This window comes from Panthera tigris, chromosome D3 (assembly GCF_018350195.1).
Source record: "Panthera tigris isolate Pti1 chromosome D3, P.tigris_Pti1_mat1.1, whole genome shotgun sequence".
Classification (NCBI taxonomy): domain Eukaryota; kingdom Metazoa; phylum Chordata; class Mammalia; order Carnivora; family Felidae; genus Panthera; species Panthera tigris.
In genome coordinates, this window is record NC_056671.1 from 53,106,015 (window position 1) to 53,124,897 (window position 18,883).

General features: G+C 41.7%; 2 protein-coding genes across 3 annotated transcripts in view; one reads left to right on the forward strand and one right to left on the reverse strand.

Moving 5' to 3' along the window:
* Positions 1–2,151: 2,151 nt before the first annotated feature.
* TTR (transthyretin) lies at positions 2,152–9,222 on the forward strand. The gene is given in 4 exon segments (NM_001290601.1): positions 2,152–2,242; positions 3,147–3,277; positions 5,832–5,967; positions 8,984–9,222. Coding segments are annotated over 4 exon segments (441 nt in total). The 5' UTR covers positions 2,152–2,176; the 3' UTR covers positions 9,092–9,222.
* B4GALT6 (beta-1,4-galactosyltransferase 6) overlaps positions 8,470–18,883 on the reverse strand; it is a 98,303-nt gene continuing 87,889 nt past the window's right edge. The window contains exons 9-10 of one of the 2 annotated variants that reach the window (XR_006209864.1): positions 10,643–10,759; positions 8,470–8,634 (exon numbers count right to left, since the gene is read on the reverse strand). Coding sequence is in view for 1 of the 2 variants with exons in the window: in XM_042962043.1 (XP_042817977.1) it covers positions 10,696–10,759 (64 nt within the window). In the remaining variant the exon portion in view is untranslated. Of the gene's footprint in view, positions 8,635–10,603; positions 10,760–18,883 lie in introns of those variants that run through there. The other variant, XM_042962043.1, reaches the window with a different exon arrangement.

Genomic DNA, 18,883 nt, shown 5'->3' on the forward strand with positions numbered 1-18,883 from the left:
CAGAGAGAGAGGGAGAGAGAATCCAAAGCAGGCTCCACACTGTCAGCACAGAGCCGGATGCAGGGCTCCATCTTACCAACTGTGAGATCACTACCTGAGCCAAAATTAAGAGTCTGTCACTTAACTGACTGAGCCACCCCGGCGCCGCAGCACTGTCTCAACTTTTAATTTTGGAACTATTTCAGAATATTTAAAGAAACATTCCACAGTCATACATACCATGTCTAGGGGCTGGTGGCAGCCTGGCTTTGCCAGTTCACAATGTCTGCGGGGGACATTTCCAGGTTCCAACAGAGCGTAGTGCTAAGATAGAAGGTTGACTTGGGATATGAGAGAATTTTCAAATATTTAAAGTTCACAGTCAGAAAACAGGCAAGTTCTGAGCAACAGAACAACAGGCAAGTCCATCCAAGTTCTGAGCAACGGAAACAAGTCAAGAGAAAAATCAGATGACAATATATGTGAAACGTTAGAGAAAGGGTTTTCTCCTTAGCAGAGATATTAAACTGAATTCTTATAACTATCCTTGACACCAGGACAGTGGTTTAAGGTTACAAAGAGCTTTTATATTATCTCATATTAAAAGTTATTAGAAAGGTCCTTTGAGGTAAAATATTAGGTATTTCTACTTAACAAAGTCATGAGCTGTGTGTCTGAGGTATTAAATAACATAGAGAAGGTCATCCCAGAAACAAGACAGCAGAATTAGGAATTGGATGACTCAGTTTATCTATCTCCAGACTCAAAACTCTTTCCAGCACCACGTCAGAGTCAGACTCCAAGGCTATAGGATTTCATTCCCAGCTATACTCAGAACTGGATTTGCTCATTGTTGCTTTCATGTGGTCAGTCCACTCTCCCCGAGTCTTCTGCACATTTCCATATTCCTGAAATGCCTCCCTGTCCTTCCACTACTCCCTGAAAGCGCTTTATCCTTCATGATTGCTTGTCAACTTTCTTTTAGCCTGACTCTGTCAGCTGCGGGAATTCTTTCCCTGCCCTCGCTCCTCCAAACTAGACTTATCCTTGACGTGTATTTGTCTAGAATTTTTGTCTTATCATCTGCATGTGTCTGTAAGGACAACCTTGTCTTCATGAATCTATGAATAAAGCCACAGACATATTATGTGTGCACACATACACCTGAGTTAGCTCTTAATCAATGAATCATCAAATACTAATAATTTCTAGATGTGTAACTCACGACAAGGAAGAGAATCTGCTGTCAGCCCTAACTTCTATTTCTCACAGTCATCGTTACTTCCGCCCAGAAATTTGGATTGTGACTCTGTTTTTTAAGTAATCTCTGCACCCAACATGGGGCTCCAACTCATAACCCCAAGATCAAGAATTGCACACTTCACCAGCTGAGTCAGCCAGGTGCTCCTGGATTTTGATTCTTGAGATTTCATAACCAGCTGGGCAGCTTGGTTCCTGCACATTAGTGCAGGAGAAGGAGTAAAGTATATCTGGTTCTCTGTATTTCAGGATCTTTGATGCCAGTTTGAAATATATCATTATTTCTTGAGTTGAGATGAACCTTGTCTGGGAAGAACACAAAACTGGTGGAGAAACTGCTGAGTAAGCAAAGGTTCCAGATGACTTAGTTTGGCTAAAACATAGGCTTTTTAAAATATAAGCACCATCAAGGGTTTCTCCTATTGACCCATGGATGTATATCCAGTGCAATGATGTTTTCGAATGCACTGTACTTAACCCTGTGTGGCCAAATGTCATTCTAAGTGAAATACATCATTACAACTTGCATCCAGCATATAAAACAAAAGACAAAATGTATAGAAAATGAAAAAGCATGCAGAGAAATCGGTCAGGGAGGAAAAAAAATATCTCAAGAATGTTGCTGCATCCTGCCAAGGAGGAAGAATATTTTTGTTTGATTTTGCTTATTTTTGTTTTGGTGACCAAGCTGGTCAAATGACCTGTTAAGAATAAGAATATTTCATAGAGCTAATGTTCCTACGCTCTAATCTCTCTAGGCAAGGTTCATATTTGTATGAGTTACTTATTCTCTCTTTGTTGACTAAGTCAATAATCAGAATCAGCAGGTTTGGAGTCATGTTGGCAGGGATCAGCATCATGGCTTGGGAGAAGTGAGTATAAAAGCCCCAAGCTGTGGGCAGCCAGCACAGACAGAGGCTCTCTCGTTCTTGGCAGGATGGCTTCTCATCTGCTCCTCCTTTGCCTTGCTGGACTGGTACTTGTGTCTGAGGCTGGCCCTGCGGTGAGTGTTTGATTCTGTGAAGTCCTTTTAGATGATTCTTGTGTATACCTGATGAAGTAGAAGGGCCCTCTCCCAGCTCTGCCAGTCAGCTTGTGTTACTAGGACAAGGGTACCCAGCATCGACTTTTAAATATCATCGATTCAAACTGCAAAATGAATGAAGTTCTGCAGAGCTCACTGACCTAGAGCTTGGACCCTGGGTGCTCCCCACTATAGCTTTGGTGCACTGGGTTTACGGTGCCTGGCTCCCTGCCTCAATTTCCTCGAATATATGGTAGGAATAAAAATATGATATTCATGAAGCTACCAATATTGCGTTGTCAGATGTGCATCCTTTTATAAAGTTTATTTCCCTTCAGCTCATCAAAATGTATCTATGGATTAATCTCTGAAAGGCTGGGTGGACAACATTCTAGTCGAATACTGAATGCTTAAGTCCTCTAGAAGAATTAACTAATACTATAAAATGCATCCTTAAGTAGTCGACATTATTTTACAACCAGTAAGAGGGAATTACTACAACAGCAGCTGACTAAAACATTCTCAGGAATAACAAGCTATTTGGTCCTGTGGCACATTGCATCTTTTTAGTAACTCCACTCAAATGGCAAGGCTTAACAAAGCAACTGTTCTCAGAGGGCCTATTTTCTCCTTTAAAATTCATTATACATGTTCCAGGTCGATGGCAGCATGTCCGGAGGCAGAAACCAGTCTTTCTTTGGGAACAATCATGTCTGTGTTATATACTGAGAAGGGGAGCTCATTAACTGTCAACACTTACAATGCTGGAAATGGACTTGGCATGGACTTCTTGCCTTGTTCCAGATTTCTAACACCATAAAGAACAGCTCCTTTCACTCTTAACCAGTTTTGTTGACCTCTTACTGGTCTTCTCTATGCCCAGGGCACTGGTGAATCCAAGTGTCCCCTGATGGTCAAAGTCCTAGACGCTGTCCAAGGAAGTCCTGCTGTCAACGTGGCCGTGAAAGTGTTCAAAAAGGCTGCTGATGAGAGCTGGGAGCCCTTCGCCTCAGGGTAAGCTGCCCAAGAAACCCAGACATGGGACCTCATTCTAGCTCCTCATTCTCCTGCCACTTGTTAGAGAGAGCAGCTCACATCATTCGTTGAAGAATCTTCAGGTAGATTGAAAACACAGGCAGAGGTCAAGTAGGCCCTGGGGAGGACGCCCTCCTCTCGCTTTGCTTAGTTAGCTTGGAAGTGTCCAAGAGGGGGAGCAGCATTCAGGGCAAGTAGCAGGGAAAAGGAGTCAGCACCTCGTCTACTCCAGTAGTGGTTCACTGCCTTCTTAGGTCACAGGCCACTTTAAGAAGGTAATGAAAACTATGGTCCTTTGCGCCCAGTAAAATCACACGCACATGCACACACAGACACACATGCACACACGCACACACCATATATAGAATTTCAGGAGTGTCACAGATTCCCTGGTGCCCTTGCATAACATTCAAGCTGGGGTCCTTGTCTTGGAATTTTGGTTTTTTTAATATTTATTTATTTAAGTAATCTCTATCCCCAACATGGAGCTTGAACCCACGACCCTGAGATCAAGAGTCACACGCTCCATTGACTGAGCCAGCCAGGCTCCCGTGTCTTGGAATTTTAGGCAAGATGTACAATTTGTGTTACTTTATTAAGGAAAGGAAAGGAAAGGAATCGAGGGACAGCACTGATGAGGCAGCTCTCTGCATTTTTCCTGGATCATCCAGAATCCAGCACTTATGTCTAACAAGCACTGTGGAGCACCTACTCTGTGAAAAGCTGGGACTGTCACACTCAGTGACAAAAAGACACAGAAAAGAAAGACGCATATGCAAAGCAGAGCCATCGCCCAACACAGGGTACAACAATGACTTCTCCCCTTCGTTGGCCACTTTACAATTTTCATAGAGTTTTTCCACCTCCATTAACAAGAATTGCAAAGAAAATGCACATTAGCAAACCTAAACCAACTAACTGAAAGAAAGGGCAACCAAGAAACCCTCAGCACCAAACAATACTGCTCAGCGTTTATATCTCCAGGATGGTAAATTTCTGTGGGTTTTCACTGAATCTCAAGAACCACATTATGATTCTTCACCCATCACTGGGAAGACCATTTTCATTGGTGTAGTTTCAATTGAGTTTTTATTTGTGACTCCATTTATGTTTATCTAAAATGCCAAGCACTATGTGGAAAGTACTTAAGGGAATATTCTAAGCAAGAGATAGAATGAACACATAAAATATTCAGATGTTCGTGTGAAACTTTTTATGACAAGACAAAAAAAAAAGAAATTAAATATTCTCTTCCTAGAAAAGAAGAAAGGTGGAAAGGCAGTGATGAAAGTTAGTGAAGACAATTTCCATTTTTATCTGTCAGTTTTGAGGTCTAATGGAGAGCAATTTCTAACATCAGCAACTGAGCTGGTACATAAAGGGAAATAGAAGTCCCCTAGTCATTTGTTTAAAAGGAACTGCCTAGTATTTATTGTTGGAAAAGTGTTACCAAAGAGATTAAATAAATAAATAATAAAAAATTCAGATGCATTATACTTTGGGGTTTCCCCAGTGTGTTCCAATGACACTGCCTCTGAAAAACACCCTGACACCAGGGAGGGAAGCAGTGAGATCCTGATGTCATGGGGAACTGCAGAGTCAAAGCAGCTTATGGACACTTCCAAGGGGTAGTTACAAACCTTCACCCAAACACCAACCGTGAATCACAACAACTCTTTTTTTTTTTAATTTTCTTTAATGTTTATTTATTTTTGAGAGAGAGAGACAGACAGACAGACAGAGCATGAGCAGCAGAGGGGCAGAGAGAGAGAGACACAGAATCTGAAGCAGACTTCAGGCTCCAACCTGTCAGCACAGAGTCCTACATGGGGCTTGAACCCACGAACCATGAGATCATGACCTGAGCCGAAGTCTTGACCGACTGAGCCACCCAGGCACCCGATAATGACTATTTTTGAAGTGAAACATTACACCTATATCTTCTGTTCTCCTAAGAAAAATCTGCAATAAGCTTTTTGAAACATTTCTGACAAATTTCTTGTCAGTTAATTTCAGACAGTTACCAGAATTTCACCTTTCCTTCTCGTCTCCTTTTCCTGAATATGTGTGTGTGTGTGTGCGTGCACACACAGTAAAACCTTAGTTTGTGAGCATAATTCATTTCAGAAACATGCTTGTAATCCAAAGCACTTGTATATCAAAGCAAATTTCAGGAACTATTGGCTCAGTTGTAATCATGTGACATTCGGCGCCACGTACGACTTGTATCACAAGACATTGCCTATCTGTCAAGTTAAAATTTATTAGAAATGTTTGCTCATCTTGCGGAACACTCGCAGAACAAGTTACTCACAATCCAAGGTTTTGCTGTAAATAAAAATACATATAAATATATATATATATATATATATATATATATATATATTTCCCCTCACTTATATACACTGCACATATGTGTAGTGTAGTGTGTGTGTGTGTGTGCACGCGTATGTGCGTGATGTCACCTTGCCATGCTTGCCATGGCATTTATTCCCCTAATGCCTAACTTAACCTGTAATTTTGTACCTTCTAGGAAAACCAGTGAATTTGGAGAGCTCCATGGGCTCACAACTGCTGAGAATTTTGTAGAAGGGGTATACAAAGTGGAAATAGACACCAAGTCCTACTGGAAGTCACTTGGCATTTCTCCGTTCCATGAATATGCAGAGGTGAGAGTATAGAGACACATGAGTGTCTTTTATTTTTATTTTTTTGTTTTTCATCCCAGGCAATGCCCAGTTTGCACACCACATACCATGGAAATGTCACTGGGAAACTGAACTAGCACAGATTCCCTTTTCTGTTTCTACAGTCAGAAATCTAGAAAACTCTGAAGAGCAAAGTTTATTTTTAAGTTTGGTGGAAACTCATTGAGTAACATGACCTGAATTTACATGATGCTCCTTACCGTCTTCTTTCATTCCACTGAATGGGAATATTTGAATATTTGCTAGCTGAAGAACTGTTAGCATGTTGGATTACTAGGCAGCTCTCCAGACCCTACCTAGGGAAACAAATCATTGACACATCATTTTACTTCCTGAAATCTGAAAACACGCTTTATTCCAAAACACACTTGGCTCCCAGAGATTTGGGTAAGTGACTTGGGGTAATGCATATAGAGACAGTAAATTCAAAATAATAAGGGCGACACAATAGATACCACTTATCAAGCATGTACCCCTGCCAGGCTATTGTGTTTTCTATATTTAACCTATTCAGTCCTCATGAACAGCCCACTGGGGTTGGCCCTATTATTATCCTCATTTTACAGAGAAAGAAAATGAGGCAGAGGGCAGTTCAACAAGTTGCCAAAAGTCACAGGCTAGTAAAGGGAGGGCCAGAAATCATTACCGACAGGTCCCAGGGTTTAGCCTCAGGTGTGCCTCAGCTTTCTTCCAGTAAGAAGTCAGGCTAAAAAAAATAATAATAAGGCCACATTTGCAACCCTTGGTTCATACTCTGTTTTTTGCTTATGAGGTAGTAGGAACCTCAGAGTTATATATGGGCCCACTCTTGCTGCCTCCTCCTTGTATGTAATTCCTTAAATCATTTAAAACAGATGGCTGTCATGGAAATACAATCCAGACATGTTGGTCAGAGTCAAAGATCAAATAATTGCATCAAAAATAGCTCAGCACGAAAGGGAACAATTCTCTCTGGCTTAGTCATGGATGAGACTTTCAATCGACAGAAAAGGGTTCTTTTAGTAGACAGTGTTGCCAGAAAAACTGGGGCAGGGGGCTGTTTGACTCACAAAGCATCGAGGGAGCCCCATCCACCAAGAAGCTTGCCTTTGGCTGTTCCTTCTCAGTGGGGTGGCAAGACAAAGAGCCTAGTTTAGACAGTACAGGGCTTAGAGGTGTCCCTAGAGTCTCAGCCTTTGCCCTAGATCAGCCTCCTTGGAACCCGTGTCTGCTCTGGTCTCAGCCTAAAGAGACCATGTGAGAACATTCGCTGCCATACTGCCCATGATATGTTGTTCCTAGTCACTAGATGTTAGCTTCCTTGTCTATCATTTACCCTCTTAGTATTCATTCAACTAACATTTTGAAAATAAAAGCCTTTGATGTGTCAAACACGCTGCTGAGTGCTAGAAATTCAGAAGTGAAAACACATTCCTGCCCTTGGTGTGGAAGGAAAGGGACGGAGGTAAGACATATTAGGTCAGACATTCAGCCCAACCTGGAGCTCGCATGGATATGGAGAGTGAGAGAGAGCAGTTAGGCAAGAGTGAGGCCCGACACCTCAGTTCAGTAACTGGTGATTGCGGGTCCAGCCAGGAGTTCCTTCCCTGCCAGCTTCTTCTGATCAAGACCTCCCCAGACAGCTGCTATTCCTCAACATTAGTCACCTTCTCCCTAGCCAATGACGCAGGTGGCCATGTTATACTTACTGAGAAAGTTGGGAGATGTCCTGTGGAACTATCAGGCCTCTTCATTTCATGGGATTTTGAGCACAGATTATGCCATCTACAGTTTTCAGGAAGAATCAAGTGGGGCTGGAGGCCAATGTCACTATAAGAGAGAACAAGCTTTCCCTAGTTCTTTTAGACACTTGGCCTTTAAGGAATGTTTTTTCTTCTCCTTCAGAGAGATTCTCGGTGATTCTTACCTCCTCTTGCCCTCATGCTATTTTTATTTTCAGTATAGTTTAATCAGATCTTTCCTCTCCTGTCCCCAAATAATCAAGCCTTCTTTTTGCATATTAGGAACAAAACATATTTATCCAGGATGTGTCCCAAGTCCATTCCAAGGCCTGTGTACACAATGAGTAAAATCAAAGACCTCCTCACTGCCCCTCATCACTCTCCTGAGCCAAATCCATCCCTCCTAGACTATTCCAGTGCCTGAGTCTCAGAAGCTCTACTAAACTTGCCTGAAGTACATGGCTAAATAGAACAACACTTTTGTTAACAATTTGTCCATGTAGAAAGCTCAAATGAGCTCCAACCTATGTGTGTCTATTTCAAAATTCCCACATGATCCTCCACACTCTGTTATTGTAAATAGAACCCTAGGATGCTTTTACTTCAAATTCATTGCTTGTTATCCACATAAAAATATACTTGTTAAAAAATGCAAAGGAAGAGAGAGAGAGAGAAATTTCTGGGTTTATAGATTGGAGACTTAACTCCTAGCCTGGTTCTGTCCTGTAGAAACGTGGGCCAAACACTAACTCAGAGGTCTAGTTTACTTATCTATCAAGTAGAAAGAGTATTCTCCGGCAGCTCTAAAATTCTAGGTCTCCGGGTATCTCCGCAGGAATGGCAGTCACCATTCTTCAGTCTTCACATCACTGAATGCCCGTTACTGCCTTTTCTCCTTTTTTTTTCCCTAAAACCAAGAAAATGGACAAGAGGATCCAGGCTCTCTGTGATTTCTCTCAGTCAGGCTACAGCCACCCTGATTTTTAGTGTGAATTTGTAAAAACGACATTAAACAAAAAAGGAGAGACCTGATTCTACAGGCAGTAGTTAAAGAAATCTCGTTCCGAGGGCTGCGCCAGGCCCCCGTGGAGTCTCACCAGCCTATTTGGACTTTTGCCTTTTGCTCAAGGTGTTTCAGAAAAAGAAGTAATAAAATAAAATGGGTTAAATTGGCAATGGACTTCCAGTGACCTCTCTCCCCGTGACTCGCATTTTAGGCTCTGTGAGAAATGGACGCTGTCTTTGCTCTCTCTTAGGTGGTGTTCACAGCGAACAACTCTGGCAGCCGTCACTACACCATCGCTGCCCTGCTCAGCCCCTACTCCTACTCCACCACGGCCCTCGTCAGCAGACCCAAAGAATGAGGGACTCCCCCTTGGGTGGGTTTGAAGGATTTTGTGTAACCGATAGTGTTCCATTTTTATTAATGCAGTGTTTTCACTTTATACGCTATGGTAGAAACTTGGGCAGAGACAATAAAACATTCCTATTAAAGCACTTCCTGTTTCATTTGGACTCACTGTTTTATTCCCTTGTCCTCTCAACAAAAACAAAATTTCCAACTTTAGAGAGAAGCAAAAGAACTCAAAAAAGTCTCTGGCTGAATTCTGGGAGAAATCCCAATTCCTAACGTCTTTCAAGCTAAGCACATATGCCGCATGGTCGGAGGCCACTAAAAGCGTACATCCTGATGGAGTACCTGGGTGGCTCAGTCAGTTAGGCATCTGACCCTTGATTTCAACTCAGGTCATGATCCCAGGGTCGTGGGATGGAGCCCCACAATGGGCTCTGTGCTGAGTGTGGAGTCTGCTTAAGATTCTCTCTCTCTCCCTCTCCTTCTGCCCCTCCCCAGCTCACATGTTCTCTCTCTCTCCCTCCCTCTCTCTCTCTCTTTCTCTCAAACACACACACACACACACACACACACACACACACACACACGCACGCACACACACACATATTCTAGGGTCTCCTGGGTGGCTCAGTTGGTTAAGCATCCAACTTTGGCTCAGGTCATGATCTCACAGTTTGCGAGTTCCAGCCCCACGCTGGGCTCTGTGCTGACAGCTCGGAGCCTGGAGCCTGCTCCAGATTCTGTGTCTCCTTCTCTCTCTGCCCCTCCCTTGCTCACAGTCTCTCTTTCTCTCTCTCTCTATCTCTCTCTCTCCCTCTCTCTCTCAAAAATAAGTAAACATAAAAAAAAACACATTCTGAAAATGAGAAAGCTTGAGTTTCCTCTAACCTTCAGTGAATAGCAAAAGATAAGCTCTGAGGACCCACTTCTTTATTCTGTGCATTCCCTTTAAGTGCTTTACTGATTTTCAGAGTAGCACAGCTGTACGAGGACAGACCTGCAGTGGCTCAAGTCCTCTAATCCGGTTCTGACCAACTACACCCCAAGTCAGCTGACTAAAAGATGTAATCAGAGAGCACTCACACCCCCAACTCACTCAGACTAATCCAAAATTCATGCATGGAGAAGCCACTACATGCCAAACGCTATTTTCGGTGCTCTGAACATACAGAATATGATCTAGTGCCTGTGTTTAAAGAACTCATGGCCTTTTGAGAAGATGACTGCGTCAACATGATTTGACAGAGGCTACGGTACAAGGCACAGCAAGGGGAGGAAAAAGCTGGTAGCAAAAAGCCTGGCGAAGTCAGACAAGGACTCAGAATAAATTTCACTTCTGAATCTTGGCGACTCACCAGCTCCAAAAGGGAGGAGTTATTCTAGGTAGAGAAGAGCAGAGATTGCAAGGCCAGACCAAGTGAAACAACGTGATTCGTGAGGGAACAGATGGTGAGTGAGGATGCTGACGTGTAGGAGGTATTGAGGTGGGCTACGTTGTGCTGCTACATTGACAATCTCAATCTCTGTTGCTCAACAAAACCAAACTTTATTTCTCACTCACGCCAAGTCCGATGTAGGAGTTCTTCGTCTGGTGACTCCCAGGGTGGCTTTCCTCTATGGTGACTCAGGGCCCAGGTTTGATTTATTTTGTGGCTTCAAAGGATACCTGATCAACAGACTGGAAGAATAGAGAAAGTATGGTCTTAATCCCCTCTGTGCTGAAGTGACACATGTGATTCCCACTGACATTTCACTGGCCAGAACCTGTGGCATGGTCTCATTCTAGATGCACGGAGCAATGTGGTTCCTGACCAGGAGTCATTTCCCAGAATGATTACATTCTGGAGAAAAGCACTGATCTGGGTTGGTCAAGAACCATCTCTGCCACAGTAAGACTGGAAACAGAGGGAAAGGAGGTTGGAGTGAAGGCGGGCTTTATATGGCACCTGCTAGAGCTATGAATTCATCTTCTAGACAATGTGGATCCATGCTGGGAACCTTGTCATCAGGCAACACCTCTCACCCCCCACCCCACCCCTGTGTGGCTGGGGCAGAGGTAGTTACTTCTTGTGCACAAGCTCCAACCAGGGTTCCCTGGGACCACCTGGGTCTGACCCAAGGGATGGGCCTCAACATACCTAAGCAGCCATTCCATTTACCTCCAAATTCAAATCTAAAACCTTGCCATGCTTTTGCTGACTGTGTAGAAGGAGTCAGAAATTTGAAGAAAGTGGAATGTAGGTTTGGGCTTTTTGACATGTATTAAGCTTTCCCCCAAATATATGTGGCAAAATCAATGCCTCTGATTCTGTTAATGAGGTTAGCAAGTCCTTTTCCCATGTATATTAAAGCTAATCCACATACAATTGCCATTTTTATAGATTAAATGACCAAATATTGGCACTTTTGTAAGATTCAATCTAATACTTACAATGATTGTATTGGTCACCGACATGCATGTTTATAAAATGCTACATTTCAATTTGGCTGCTGTTAAATAGCTATGGATTTTTATAGCCCAAGCAGATTGAAAATATGAATCTGCCACATATATACCTGAATTGAATTTAACTTTTTAATTTTCCTGGCTCATGTCTTCTTGGTATCAACAAACCTAATCTTGTCCACTAAAATCAATTCCATTTGACTTCTAGTTTAACTTCCAGACTTCTCCTTCCTTTCTGAATGTCCTCTCCCTTCTGGATGCTATGTAGCATCTTGGCATGTGTTGTCTGGTCCCTGATAGTCCTCTGTCCATGCTTCCTCCACTGAAATGATGCTTTATCCTTTGCTCTTTGCTGTTATGTATTAATATCTCAGCTTATGCCTTTCATGGCCACTGTTAAGGGTTGAATTGTGGTCCCTGAAGACGTATGTTGAAGTCCCAACACCCGGTACCTGTGAATGTGACCTTATTTGGAAATTGAGTCTGCAGATGTAATTAGTAGAGATGAAGTCATTAGGGTGGCCCTAAGCCAATACAACTAGTGTCCTTAATGGCTCAGTCAGTGGGTTAAGCATCTGACTTTTGATTTTGGTTCAGGTCATGATCTCACAGTTTATGGGATCGAGCCCCTCCACGCTGACAGCACAGAGCCTGCTTGGGATTCTCTCCCTTCCCCTCCCCCACTTGCATGCACATGCTCTCTATCTCTCCAAATGAATGAATGAATGAATGAGGAAAATTCAGACACAGACACACAGGGAGAGGGTCATGTGGTGACAGAGGCAGAGAACGGAGTGTTGTGGCTGTAAGCCAAGGACAAGAAATAATCGCCTTCAACAGATGTCTTCTCCTTTTTAAGTTTTGGAAGGAGTATGGCCCCAGCTGACACCTTGATTTGGGACTTCTAGCCTCCAGAACTGCGAGACAATAAATTTCTGTTATTTTAAGCCACCCAGGTACTTTGCTGTGGTACTTTGGTACTTTGTGGTTCTTTGTTACTACAACCCTGGGAAACTAATAAAGTCTCCTATGGCGTTCTTCCAGATTTTATCCTGGGTTTGTATTCACTGAAATATAACATTCCGAAAGTCAAAATTTACACTTAATAGGTATTTAGATTTCTTTTCTATACTTAGTGATGCTGAACATGTCATCTTGTGTTTATTGGCCATTTGAACCTCTTGTGAACTGCATATTCACCTCATTTGGAGGCGGTCTGTTTACTGAATATTGATTTATAAAAGTACTGTGTATATTAAAGATATTTACAAGTTATATTTGAAAATTAGGTGTGACAGATAAAGGAAAGTTATCTAAGTTGTAGAAAACTACATCAGCCAAGATACCTTGATGGAAATTGGTGTGATGATTGCAGAGAGGAGGGTGGGAACTGGGTTGTCACAAGCAGAGAGATAAAAAATCATGGGGGGAAACTGGACGGCAAGTAAGTTGGGTTATAGAATCACTGAACGCTAGGTTTTGGAAGCCTTTTGGGGATAAGAAAGCTGAGCTACAGAAGATTCAGTAACTTGCCCAAAGCCGTGCAGAGAGCTTTGGAAAGCCCTGAAAGGCATAGAAACAGACTTGCTACAGTGGTCTGTCGGCTCCTAATTCACTCAGCCTGAAAAGAGCTGCTTACCCAAACGCTTGAAATAGCAACGAATGCTAATTAGAAAGTCCTGCCAAAAACCTACAAAAGCAATGATATCTGCTTCTAACATATCAACCTCGGTGGCCTCCAATCAGCCCCATTCTCTTTCCCATAAAAACACCCAAGAGATAAATGAGTATTTTAATTAATTCCATTCATGGCCTTTCTCACTAATAAGAAACACACATCTCCTACTTCCCTAAATCTAGAAGGATCTTTATCATGTTTTATCAATTTCCCAATAACTTCAGGAATAAGTACTTAGTTAGGTACCTAATTTTTAGTCAAACACCAGTCTAGATGTTGCTGTGAAGGTGTTTTTTGTTTTTTGGGGGTTTTGGGGCTTTTTTTTTGACATGATTAACATTTTTTTCCTCCAGCTTTACTGGGATATAATTGACACATAACATTGTATAAGTTTAGATGTAAAACATGAGGATTTGATATACATATATACTGTGAAAAGATTACCACAATGAGGCTAGTTAACACATTCATCACCTCACATAGTTACCTCTTGTGTGTATGTGTGTGATGAGAACTTTTAAGATTTACTCTCTTAGTGACTTTCAAGTATATAGTACGGTATTGTTAACCATAGTTACCGTGCTGTACATTACACCCCCAGAACTTATTCATCTTATAATAGGAAGTTTGTACCCTTTGACCACCTTACCTGTAATAAACATTTAAATCAGTGGACTTTGAGTAAAGCAGATTGTCCTCCATAATGTGGGTGGGCCTCATCCAATCAGTTGGTGGTCTTAAAAAAATACCGAGGCCCCCAGAGAAAGAAGGAATTCCACCTGCAGCCTGCCTTTAGAGACAAGACTGCATCAACTCTTCCCTGGATCTCTAGTTTGCTGGCTGGCCCTGAAAATTTGAGACTTGCCAGCCCCCACAATCACATGTGCCGATTTCCTTAACGTAAATCTTTCTCTCTCTAAATATGTATATTTAAGTATAAATAAATTAACATTTTATATTTAATATAAATGTATATTTATATTTATATTTCTCTGGAGGACCCTAATATAGGGACTATATCCATCCTTTGAAAAACATGTGTATGGTAATAAGGAGGCCTTGTAGGGTCTGGACCAGGGGAATGACATGGTGGAAGTTGAATTTAAGAAAACAAAGCTTGGAGCACCTGAGTGGCTCAGTCAGTTAAGTGTCTGACTTTGGCCCAGGTCATGATCTCATGGTTCTGAGTTCAGGCCCCACATCGGGCTCTCTGCCGTCAATGCAGAGTCTGCTTGGGATCCTCTGTCCCCCTCTCTCTCTGCCCCTCCCCCACTTGCACTCTTTCTCTCAGAAAAGAAACATTAAAAAAAGAAAGAAAGAAAATTTAAAAAAAAAAGCTTATTAGGAATGAGCCTGGTGGGATCGATTGGAAGCAGAAGCAGGGGAACCAGCCCAATTCATTTGCAGAAATAAATGTTTGAGGTGTAGATTAGCGTGATTTGGACAAGTGCAGTACCCATGGGAATTCAGAAAAAAGAATGAATATTAGATTATAAAATATATACGTGATGAATGGGTTTCACTTGCCTTTTCCAGAAGAAAATTACAAGGTGGATTGAAAAATACCTCGTGCTTTAAAGGAGAGTCGAATGAAACTATCCCTCTGGCCCATGTCGACTTCCTAATGTTTGAATCAGTAATTTATCTCCATACACGAAAACATAAAATCAGCCTTTGTAAAGAAAGCATGTGTGTATATGTGTTTGATAGCAGATATTTAACAACTGGCTCTTCAGAGAAAAAAACGTCAGCCCAGATTTGTAGTGTTTGCCAATTTCTGTGGCATTAATAATGCCACCATGGCCAACTTCAAGCAGCCAATATGGTGTCACTTCATGAACGCAGAGCTGGAAAGAGAAGAAAAAAGCAGCACAGCTGGACAGCACAGTATCTCCACCATGCAGACACCACAGACATAAGTAACCTCAAGAGCACAGATAAGATGATTAGAAGGTAATGAGATTTGAGTATTTATTACCTTTATTTTAATAGACTTTAATGCTGTGTTTGATAATCAACTCATAAAATTCCTGAAGACTTTACATCAGGTATCACATGCTGGCTCCAGAACAGCCGTGCTTAAATCCTCTGTCACAACTCCTTTCAAATGTCATTTGACTGTGAGTGTAGATGAGTGTGGACCGGGAGGAGGGTAAAGGTAAACAGCAGTGTCATTTTAAAGGGCAGGTATTCATTCTCCTAAAATGTCCCTGCCCTTTTAAAAAGAAGAAAAAATATACTGCTATAACGTCCACATAAAGCGTATTCAAATAAATATAATTTTAATGAGACATTTATATGCAGCAATCTATTTCAAGATTAGGGGCACCTGGGTGGCTTCAGCTCAGGTCATGGTTTCTCCATTCCCAAGTTGGAGCCCCGCGTCGGGCTCTGTGCTGACAGCTCGGAGCCTGGAGCCTGCTTCGGATTCTGTCTCCCTCTCTCTCTGCCCCTCCCCCGCTCGCACTCTGCCTCTGTCTCTCTCTCAAATATAAATAAACATTTAAACAAAGGATTAAGATTGCCTCTGTTTGAAGTCTTTCCTGTGCCATGTATCATACCTGTAGGGAACCTGAGATCATCATTAAAATCAATTCAGTGTCCTGAGACTTTGAACCCAGACTTCATAGGTAAAATTTATTAATCCGGTCACATGTCAATGAATTAATTAGTACATTTTTCTCCCCATTTAACCTTTCTTATATTTCAAGGTGCTACACTGCTAAAGCCTGGAGACTCATCTCTGAGGTAAGACCAGCCAGTCAGCGCTTTTAGGGGCAAAGGAGAAAAGGAATATTTTTCTCATGGTTTCAGATATAAATAGAGAAAATAAATGGAATGTGCACTTGTACTATTTCTACATATATTTGTGTCTCTCTGGCATCCTCTCCTCCCCAAGGCCCAGGGCTGTGCTCTGGAATATGAGGGAGTGGTTGGGGATTGACGTGACCTGAGGACAAGAAGGAAAGTATCAGAGAAAAGATAACAAATTAATGGAGTCATATAAATTCCAACAGTGGGGAAGCAAGCCATGGACATGAGCCCAGTGAGGTCAGTATTGCTGGAGAACAGGCCTGAGCAGGGAGGCCAGCATGAAGGATGGCGGACAGCCTGTGAGACCCCTTATGCACCACCCCAAGCAATTGCTAGTGAACACAAGCATAGAGGACTTGTTCCTCTCATCCCAAATGCAAGGTTTTTAGCAGAAAAGTGGCATGATTAAATTAGAATGTGAGAGTGCATTTCTTATTTAAGGAAACAACCTCTATGTCCTATTGTGTGTGTGTGTGTTTGTTTTTTTTTTAATTTCAGGATAGTTAACATACAGTGTTACATTAGTTTCAGGTATACAATATAGCGATTCAACAGCTCCATAGCTGAGCTCAGTGCTCATTGCAGTAAATGTACTCTTAATCCCCTTCACCTATTTCATCCATCCATGCCTCTCCCACCTTCCTTCTGGCAACCATCTGTTTGTTCTCTATAGTTAAGAGTCTGGGTTGTTTTTTTTTTTTTTTATTTGCTTTTTTTTTTTTTCTTAAATTCCACATGTGAGTGAAATCATATGGCATTTGTCTTTCTCTGCCTCACTTATTTCACTTAGCATTATACCCTCTAGATCCATCCATTTGTTGCAAATGACAAGATTTCATTCTTTTTTATGGCTGAATAATATTCCATTGTGGTACGTGTGTGGTGGAGGTGTGTATATGTGTGTGTGTTCCACTTCTTCTTTATCTAGACTTCTGTCACTGGACACTTAGGTGGCTTCCATAATTTGGCTATTGTAAATGGTGCTGCAATAAACATAGGGGTGTATATATTTTTTCAAATTAGTGTTTTCATATTCTTTGGGTAATTACTCAGTAGTGGTATTACTGAATCATATGTGATTCTATTTGTAATTTTTTGAGAAACCTCCATACTGTTTTCCACAGTGGCTGTACCAGTTTCCATTCTCACCAACAGTGCACGAGGGTTCCTTTTTCTCCACATCCTTGCCAACACTTGTTGTTTCCTGTGTTTTGGTCTAAGCCATTGTGACAGGTGATGCTAGGTCACTGTGTTGTTGTGTTTTTTTTAATGTTTATTTATTTTTGAGAGAGAGAGAGAGACAGAGTGTGAGTGGAGGAGGGGCAGAGAGAGAGAGAGGGAGACACAGAATCTGAAGCAGGCTCCAGGCTCTGAGCTGTCAGCACAGAACCTGATGTGGGGCTCGAACTCATGAATCGCAAGATCATGACCTAAGTCGAAGTCAGGTGCTCAACCGACTGAGCCACCCCGGCACCCCTCTCGTTGTGGTTTTGATTTGCATTTCCCTGATGATGAATGATGTTGAACATCATTTCATGGGTCTCTTGGCCATTTGTATGTGTTCTTTAGAGAAATGTCTGATCATGGTTTCTGCCCATTTAAATTGCATTATTTGTTTTTTTGAGTTGTATAAGTTCTTCATATATTTTGAACAATAACCCTTATTGGGTATATCATTTGCAAATATATTCTCACACTAAAAGACACTGGTTGTCTTTTAGTCTTGTTGATTATTTCCTTCACTGTGCACAAGATTTTATTTTGATGCAGTCCCAATAGTTTATTTTTGCTTTTGTTTCTCTTGCCTCAGGAAACATATCTAGAAAACTGTTGCTATGTATGCCCTGTTGTTTTAACATCTTATTTTGAACTAGTTTTAGCCTCAGAGAAGAAAAGTTGGAAAAAATAGCACATAGAGCTCCTTACCGGATCCTAATGCTAACATCTTACGTGATCACAGCCCAATATTCGAAACTGGGAGAATAACATTGATATAATTAATCCTTGTTAGTGGCCTCTAGTCTGTAAGTTTCTGAGTCTTTCCTTGCTGTAGTAAATTCCTGGGGCTGCCATTAAAAAGCACCATAAACCAGGTAGCTTAAAACAACAGAAATTTATCGTCTCACAGTTTTGGGGGCCAGAAGTCCAAAGCCAAGACATTGGCAGGGCCATGTTCCTTCTGAAATCTGTAGGGTAGGATCCTTCCTTGCCTCTCCCTAGTTTCTGGTGACTTGTTGATGATTTTGGGGTCGTTGACTTGCAGTTGTATTTCTCCAGTGTCTACCTCTGTCTTCCTATGGCTGTCTTCTTACCGGACACCATACACAGGAGTAATCTCATCTTGTTTTTTTAATTTATATATTTTGTATTGTGGTAAAAAGCACATAACATAAATTTTACCAGCTTACCCATTTTTTAGCTAGCAGTTCAATGGGTTGAGTATATTCACATCATTCTGAAACAGACCTCTAGAACTTTTTCATCTTGCAAATCTGAAACTCTATACCAATTAAACAATGGCTTCCCATTTCCCCCGCAACACAGCAACCCCTGGCACCACCATTTCTACGTTCTGTGTCTATAAATTTGGCTACTTTAGATCCTCATATAAGCAGAATCATACAGTATTTATCTTTTTCTGACAAGTCTGACCTCATCTTAACTAATTACATCTGCTATAGCCCTATTTCCAAATAAAGTCACATCCCGAAGTACTAGAGGTTAGGACTTAAAGATATCTTTTTGGAGGGAAACATGATTCAACCCATAACATTTGCCTTTCATGCCCTTGACATTTTTGAAGAGTACTGACTAGTCATTTTGTAGCATGACTCTCAATTTGGATTCACCGGACATATTCTCAT